This window comes from Oryzias melastigma, linkage group LG7, assembly GCF_002922805.2.
Source record: "Oryzias melastigma strain HK-1 linkage group LG7, ASM292280v2, whole genome shotgun sequence".
Classification (NCBI taxonomy): domain Eukaryota; kingdom Metazoa; phylum Chordata; class Actinopteri; order Beloniformes; family Adrianichthyidae; genus Oryzias; species Oryzias melastigma.
The window spans coordinates 18,052,139-18,060,464 of NC_050518.1; the positions used below are offsets into that span (position 1 = coordinate 18,052,139).

The 8,326-nt window shown below is 42.1% G+C and overlaps 1 protein-coding gene across 1 annotated transcript; it reads right to left on the reverse strand.

Annotated features, from left to right (window-relative positions):
• Positions 1-330: 330 nt before the first annotated feature.
• On the reverse strand, positions 331-4,666 carry nr4a1 (nuclear receptor subfamily 4, group A, member 1). Its single transcript, XM_024294112.1, has 7 exons — positions 4,528-4,666; positions 2,995-3,787; positions 2,775-2,904; positions 2,437-2,600; positions 2,144-2,346; positions 1,883-2,061; positions 331-1,458 (listed from the first exon to the last, which is right to left on the reverse strand). Exons 2-7 carry the CDS (start codon positions 3,775-3,777, stop codon positions 1,202-1,204), a joined length of 1,716 nt encoding a protein of 571 aa, XP_024149880.1. The 5' UTR covers positions 3,778-3,787; positions 4,528-4,666; the 3' UTR covers positions 331-1,201.
• Positions 4,667-8,326: the final 3,660 nt, after the last annotated feature.

Sequence of the window (8,326 nt, forward strand, 5' to 3'; positions counted from 1 at the left end):
ATTTGACCTATTTTTAAGACAGAGTCATATCTGCCGGTAACAAGCATCATTAAAATTGAAGTACTTTGTGCACAGAAATGTAAAATGTCTTAATTTTTCACATTTTTTTTGTTAATGTGCTATTTAAAATATTGGCTCATTTAATTTCCAAATATATACTTTTATTAAATTTCAATAAACATCCCAACTTTTCACTAACTGAGGGTGTAAACATGTTTGTGTTTGTAAAGACTATCAATGACAAACTTGTCTTTAAACCACAGTAAACCTCAGTTTTGTATTTTTAAATGCTCAAATCACTATAAGTACAAATCACAATTGCACTCAAAATAAAAAGTTTTGTGTTTTATTCCACATTGAACTACAGCAAAATATCATCTCAGTATGTAAAAACAAAACCCCACAACAACAATTCTCCACACTGTAGAATACAGCTCAGCTGGAGCTTTAAAAACCACTTACAAACAGGATCTTTGTGTAAGACTGGATGATAAACAGAATGTTAGCTGCTCAAAAACAATTCATGATACATGAATGATACCAGTGATCAATTCTGCAGGTTTCACCTACTGCATTAGGGCTGCACGACACCAAGAAAACATGCAATTTATGCCACCATAGCTGAAAAACTACTTAAACACTTTAAGTCCCTTGTATTTGTTTGTAACATAAACTTTAGACAGTGCATAACTTTCATGGACACTGAAATGAAATGTGAATTTGTTGAGATAATGATACGGATGTCAACAAAAGCATTACTGTGCAGCCCTTAGCTCAGTTAACGATGAGGAAGTTTTAAAAAATGCTTTAAACAGAGCTTTGATGAAGGCTTTTTCAATACTCGAGCTGCAGATCTGGCAACAATGGGAGGTATTTCCATAATTTGCCCGTTGTTGCATGTAAACACTCACTGTTTGGTCCATGAGCTGCCCAGTCTTTTTCCATCTGAAGACACACTTTCCCAGAAAGTCAAGAAGGAAGAGCGTCAGTGGCTCTAGGTGCGTATTTTAATATTCACTCACTTTGTGATTCAGAAGTGCTCTCCTAACGCTGCAGAATCCCTAAGGATTATTATTATCATTCTGTTAAACTTCTTGCAGTTTTACAGGCATTGTGCAGTGTGAGCACCAGGTCCATCGTCTTTGGCATCGAGATAAACTAGTGATGTTTTTTCACAGTTGGTCATCTTTGCATCTGGTGCTCAAAAGGGCAGGGTTTCCATGAAGATCTTCTCCACGATTGGTGGGGGAGGAACCAGGTCTTCTAGTTTGAGGTAAAAGATGCGCTGGAACCCTTGTGTGCACAGAGTCCTGAGTTCGGGCAGCTTGCCGAGAAGTCTTGACAGATAATTGGGCCGCAAGGACTCGGAACCACAGCTAGTCACATGGTCTTTCAGGCAGGTAATGAGCTGGTTCTGCAAATCCTCCACCCGTTTAGACTCCTTAAGGCCATGTCGATCTGTCAAAAAAAGGAAACCATGGTCAAATTTCATTTTACAAACAAACAAATGTATTTTAACCTTTGTGTTTACATCATTTGTGGATACAGTTTTCCTCTCTGTTCACATAGAAGTTAAAATCCTATTGTATACTGTTTTTGTACAAACACAAAGGTCATTTAGCTGACCTCTCAACGTGCTGTTACTGTACAGACCTTGAGTCTAAAATAAAACTCTCACTCTGTTTTTGTTTAGGCCTCTTATGCCATCTTCTCTGTGCTGTACGTGAAGTTATGCTGCTCTTTGTCACGCACCTGTCACAACAGTCTATCATGGTAATGCTGTTTATTGTCCCTGACAAAGAAACATGTGCACGTTTTTGGCTATAGCTAGTTTAAGAGTAGAAAACACGGTGCTACGGCCCGAGATAAACAAATGTCTCACCTGTGATGAGGATCAGGGCTGCAAGGCAGGAGAAGGAGGAGACGTCCAACTTCATGCGATGGAGGCTTTGAGAAAACTCCAGGATGGAGTCGATCCACTCCCCAAAGCCCCGGATACACTGCGTTTTATGCAGCACGGCGCCATTGCAGAAGATGAGCTTCTCCATTTTGGGATTGGATCTTCATAAGAAAAAGTACATGTTGTTGGTCTTCAAACATCAAGAGATAAACAGAGCAGAAACTAAGAGAGAGTGACACTCACCGAAAGGCAAGACGCAGAATAAAGAGTTCAACAAATGCGGATTCTAGCAGCAGTTCCTGATCCTCCAGGCAGAAGTCAGAGAAACCTGGGATGTCCTTCGCCCACTTCCTGATCACCTCCAAAGAAGCAGTGAGGAGGTCGTAGAACTGCTTGATGTCACTCTCGTCCTCCTTCTGGTTTGCGCTGACTTCCTTCTCGAGGTACTAAAAGAACATAAACCAAATGGGAGTTTAGTGTCATTCAAAGCATATGAAACAGAACTGCAAAAAAAGAGGAACCCTGCTTGAGCTTACCTTAGAATAATCCAGATTTCCAACAGCAGGGTTTGAGTCGATGTGGGCCCTGACGAGCGAAGCAATCATGCTCACTGGCGATACAATGGGTGTGGCGTCTTTGACGCCTTTAGGCTTTGATGGTAAGCGGCCTCTCCGTCCTTTCAGGCTATCCGTTCTAACAACTGAGGAAAAAGGAGACATCAAGTGTTAACTCTGACTTCTTCATTTTGCCTATGTTTGCTTTCAGAACTGACTCTTGTTTTAGGAGTCCAATTGAACATTTTTACAGATTGATATGGAATCTGCCATTTTCCTTTCTGTTTGATGTTATTGTTGAAGTATTGTACTTTGCATACCTTCCCGAACCATTCCAACTGCCAGACACTTCTGGAAGCGACAGAACTGGCACCGATTTCTCCTCCTCTTGTCCACAGGACAATCTTTGTTGGCAAGGCAGACATACTTGGAATTTTTCTGAACCGTGCGCTGTGAAAAAAGTAGAGGAATTGCAGTTATTAAGCTTCTAGATTGATGTGTTTCTAAGTAGGCACTACGGACTAGTTTGTCTAATCTTACCTTGAAAAAGCCCTTGCATCCCTCGCAGGTGCGAACCCCGTAGTGCTGACAGGAGGCATTGTCTCCGCAAACAGCGCAGCCGCCCTCACTTCCACTTTTCAGCTTGGGTGACAGGCTTCCATCCCGCTGTTCGGCGCTGTCGAGACAAAGGGCCTGTTCCATCGCCATAGCGGGAAACGACATCGCAGAAGGATGAGGTTGACTTGCACCAAAGGGGTCCTGTTCTCGCAAAAGTGCCTGGCCCAAATGAGACATGTCCTCCATAGAACCTGAGCCAAACATGAAGAAAGATGGCGTGTGTGGCCCTGAGGTGTCCTCAGTCATCCAGTATCCTTGACCAGGGGAGTATGGCCCAAAAGCCGAATCCCAGTTAGACACGTGCTGACTCTGGAACCCAGGAGTCGAAGGAGAAGAGGCTGATGCAGGGCTACCAAAGTAATCCGAGCCGCTGGGAGACACAGCCTCATCTGGGTAACTCAGAGTGAACGTTCCAGGGTAGCACCCATAAACTTGGAGCTCATCCAGCTTGAAAGGGCTTTCCTGGCCGGACGCTGGAGGTACATGGGCAGGAGCCGTAGTGAACTGGCACGAGTACGCATCAAAAGATCCCGTAGGTGTGCCAACCAAGGAGCTGATGCTTGGCAGGGACGGAGTAGAGTGGTGCTCCAGGGAGCCGCTCATGTCAACGGCCAGCCTGGAGAGGAAGTCTGCGTTCTGAAGCTCAGAGCTGCTGAAACTGCTCTCACTGGGCTGACGTCCATGTCGGGGGTGTACGCAAGTCATGACTGCAAGACTGAGAGAGAAGAGAACACGTTAGGATTTGAGGTCTTCAGTGAGCTTTCCAGAACTTCAGAGTGAGCGCTTTGTGCTAAGATATACATTTTACTGGTGTTCACATCAGCAGAACAGTTTATTTCCAACCCTTAAGGTCCTAGTTCAATTCCTGTGTCCCCTGGCTTTGGCCACCTATCAAGCATCTATGAAGTATCTGACCTTTAAAACTTGAATTTATACAAAAGTTTTACAAGACCACTTTTATCACTATTACCTTTCACTATTGAATTAAAAACTGCTGTTCTTATCACACCCCCTTGACATAGTGAATCTGTAGTTTTAGGAAATATTTTGTTGTCCCATTAAAATTGAGTTTTCATGTTGCTTCCCTTTTAGCCTCCACTTATAAGAAAATCCTAGAAAGTCGTTCTCGTTGGAGCAGTCATCAAAACCCACTTTATCATTTCTCATTTCCTAGTAATAATAGTAGCGCCTGAAAAGTGCAGCGGGGTTGGCTTTCATTCTGGAGTCCTCTGCCAAAACACGCATGTGCAAAATTAAACCAGCACACTTCAAACTTCAGAAGACTTCATCTACTTTTAAACCCCGATTAAAAAAATAATAATAGCAATAAACCGTATATGTGCCGCTGTAAAAGCAAGACGATTTGTAATCCGTTCTATCGTAACAACAAAAACAAAGCGTTAAAAAATAAGCATTAAATCCGAAATAGAATAGATTGTCTAAGCTGTGTCTTACCTGTATCGTCCGTTAAAGCCTTTTTGTAAAATTTCTACACTTTACGAGCGAGCGTCTGTCATGTTCTGCGTCTCCCAGCTGACAGGTTCTCCGTCCAGCTTCTCTCCTCCTCCCCGCCTCTTTATACGTCTGGCTCTAGCGTAGCTCCGTCCATGACGTCAGTTTCCATACGAGTCAAGGGGTGGGCGGGGAGATTTCCATGGTGCAGCCAATCACAGCGCCTTTCGAGAGAACAGTATCTTCAGTGACGCACTACGGGATTCCGTTGACGCTCATACGCCCAGAACCGCAGCTTTGTCCGCCTTGGCAGGCACGTGCGCCCGGGCGCGCGCGCTACAGATATCTAGGTAAAACAGAGTAGATCTGAATAAAAGCTTCCCCTCACAGGGAGGTTCTGTTTACCTAGTACTTCTTAACTTTGGGAAAAGGGAAATACGGATCACTTTGATAACAATAACTCACAGTCACTTAAAAAAAAGCTATCACAAATATTTTTTAGGCTATTTCTTTATTGCAATTAAAAGCCAGAATACCCAATACACAAAAAAATATCACTCAAATTAATAATTAGTGTTTTATGCTCACAAATTAGCATTTTGTTACCTTGATTTAGCATTTTATTAGCATTTTGTCAACACATATTTGCATTGTGTGTGCACAAATTAGGGTTTTGTGCACACAAGTTAGCATTTTGTAGCCAGAAATTTGCATTTTAATGCAATTTTGTAGGTAGAAATGTGAGCATCTTGTGTACAAATTAGTATTTTGTGCACAAAAAATACAAAATGTGTGCACAAGTAAGGAATTTGTGGTTAAAAATGTAATTATTTTGCAAAAAATTAGCATTTTGTTCACACAGATGAGCATTTTGGGTAGAAAAAATTGTATTTCATGGCCACAAATTAGTATTTTGTCTTTACAAATTTGTATTATGAAGTGAAAAATTCGCATTTTGTGACCACAACTTTGTATTTTGTAGCCAAAAATGATTAGCTTTAGCCACAAAATTGCAGTCGGTAAAGATGATACTAAAATGCTAATTTGTGCCGACAAAATGCCCATTTCTGGTCGCAAAATACCAATTTGAGCACACAAAATACTAAATCGTAGTCACAAATCAGTGGTGGAGCAAGAACATTTTTTATGGGGAGGTGGGAGGGGGGCAGAAGATTTTGGAAGGGTGGCAAATGGGATCAGCAAAGTGGAAGAGCATCACATTTCAAACATCAAATACGTGCTTCAAGCAGTGTTAGTATTGGTATTAAAATTAAAACACCATGTTTTTTTTTAGTTAAGCTGCTATTACAACCACTTAAAGAAGCTTTTTATTAAGGATTTTTAAAATTTTTGTCAACATTGAGACTAACATCGACTTAAGGATTTGGGTGGCAAATCCAAATCCCCGCCAAAAGTTATTAATTTGAGGGAGCTACGTTTTTTAACGTCATGTCTGGGCCTCAGGAATCCAGGTATCCATGTTAATATTGCTTCAAACATGAAAAGTAACTTTCAAGTGTTGACCAAACGAACCCCAACAGGATCAATAGGTTATCATGGCTGCTGTTGCAGGTTTGTGTTTGAACTAGCCTGTGCTTGTTGGATTTTAAGTTTAAGTGACCGGATCATTTTTTGCTTACGAGCAAACGGTAACCCTGCAAAGGGCAGGGGGGTTGCCTTTCATCCAGGTCAAATGACCCCTCTTAAATCACAAATGCTTAACAACATTTAAAACTTTTTATCCACCTGCACCACAGCTTGGGGGGGATCCTGGTTTTCATAAATTACCACATTGCAAATTTAGAGCACAAACCTGTTCATGCTGAGAAAGGGGCGAGCATAGTCGTGGCAGTAGAACCTGCACAGCTGTGACCTCCAGAGATGTGGTTAAGGCCCTTGGACCTGATTAAGTGCTGGTGTGTTTTGTAGTTTTATGTTTTTGTTTTGAGCCTCCAGCATTCATTTGCTATCTCTTTCTTGGCGATCCATGTGAGCTTCAGTTTTGTACCCACTTTCTCAGGTTTCCTGAAGTATCTGTGAATCCTTCTCCAGCATGTCAGGGAGGATGCACTCATGTTACTTGAATGCAAACTCACAGTTACATGCAAAAAGGTGAAAATATAATTAGGGAAATGCTTGTTATTTAAATAAAGGGAACATTTGTGCAGTTGGATACTCGTGGTGTCAGCTTAAATCCATTTAAATATGCTGCTACAGCTGTGTTTGCTCCATGACAAACACTGAAGCCACTGACTCGAATCTGTGCTGGAAACTTATCGCTCATGTCTTGCAATTTTATTTTCCTCTGTGGATCTGTGGTGACATGCGAGCGCTACCCGGGCCTCCCTGCACCACACTGACTGATTTCACTCGTTATCTGATCGATATCATCAGAAACAGTGTCTTCCTGCCATTCATAACAGTAACGGTGACATCCGCTAGATCATTTCTTTGGGTTCCCTCTGGGCATCCTCCAGGTGATTTGCTTGCAGCTGCTGTCAGAACACACCTGCTGCTCCGTGATGCAGATTTTATTGTTTCCATCATGTGCAAGAAACCAGAGTGCAGCGTCTTGTAGTGCCTCACCACACTGGCATTGCCAGACTTCAACCCGACACCTGTTGCTGCTCCAAAGAGCTATTTCTGTGCCGAGAAGATGTTTTGCATTGTGCAGAAAACCTCTGGTTCACAAGTTCAAGCTCTCCATAAACCCAAAACACGTGCAAGTTCCCCTGCATACTCGATGCGTGATGGCAAAATCTTTTCAAGACACCACTGGCAACAAGGCCCATGATGAATCTGATCGCACTTTAAACTGTAACAACCTGATAGTTTGCATGCAGAGATGTAAATGTGACAGTAAAGATACTATCAACGGTGTTTTGCATCTTCTTCCTCTTCTATTTCCAAATTGCTTACTCCGATTGTAAGATAATTTGTCTTTAGAGAAGATCCGAAACAAAAGCACATTTGAAAGGTTTTAATAAAATTTCTGATTTCACATTAGGTCGTACTCAACATGTTGCAAGCATGTGGCGTCCCTTCTGTTTTGTTTGTAATTAGTGTCATCACATCAGCCGTAAATATAATATCTCTAAGTGCTCAGCTGAAGTTTCTGTCTTGGCAATCCGTCTAAGCAGCAGCCCATCAGAGATCTGTGAGAGAGTCGACGAAAACCCTCTTAGGAGTTGAAAGGACAATTATTGTGCACGCATCCCAGACAACAGGGATAACAAATATAAGCAACATGCTTCTTTAAAGATAGAGCGTGTTTAAAGGCTGATAGGGATTTACCTCACAGCACTCCAATGAGTCCCAATGAGTCTGCTTCATGCATGATTAGAACATCAAGAGTGCTTTGATGTTCATCAGTAACATGTTATGAATTGTGTTTGTTCCCTTGGATATTTGTTTCTGTGTGGAGTTTGTTTTCCTTGGGTTTTTCTCCAGGGACTCCGGCTTCCTCCCACAGTCCAAAATCATGCTTCGTAGGTTAATTGTTAAGACAAACTTGTCGCCTTAGTGTGAATGTGTGGGGTGATTGTGTGGCCTTCGCCCAACGGTAGCCAGGTGAGGCTGGGCTCCCAGAAATGGATGGATGGACGTTTTCGCGTCTCTTCCCATGCTGCTCTACTTTTTGATTGTCATTAGTGTATTAGCTGCAGAGCTCACGTGTGATAATTTAGTTCTCTGGATCTAGTTCTCTAGATTTAGTTTGTTCCTCAATCAGGATCTTTTGTGTGTGTGTGTGTTGTTCAGTTTTACTCAATTTGGTTAATCCTTCAACTGTGCTGCTTTCAAG

Bases quoted from the DNA above. Each gene is read 5' to 3' on its own strand.
- nr4a1 (XM_024294112.1), bottom strand. From the start codon at position 3,777: ATGACTTGCGTACACCCCCGACATGGACGTCAGCCCAGTGAGAGCAGT. The intron at 2,347-2,436 runs GTAAGCTCAAGC...ATGTTCTTTTAG, and splicing joins GAAATCTGGATTATTCTAAG to TACCTCGAGAAGGAAGTCAG. The intron at 2,062-2,143 runs GTGAGTGTCACT...TTTCTTATGAAG, and splicing joins ATTCTGCGTCTTGCCTTTCG to ATCCAATCCCAAAATGGAGA.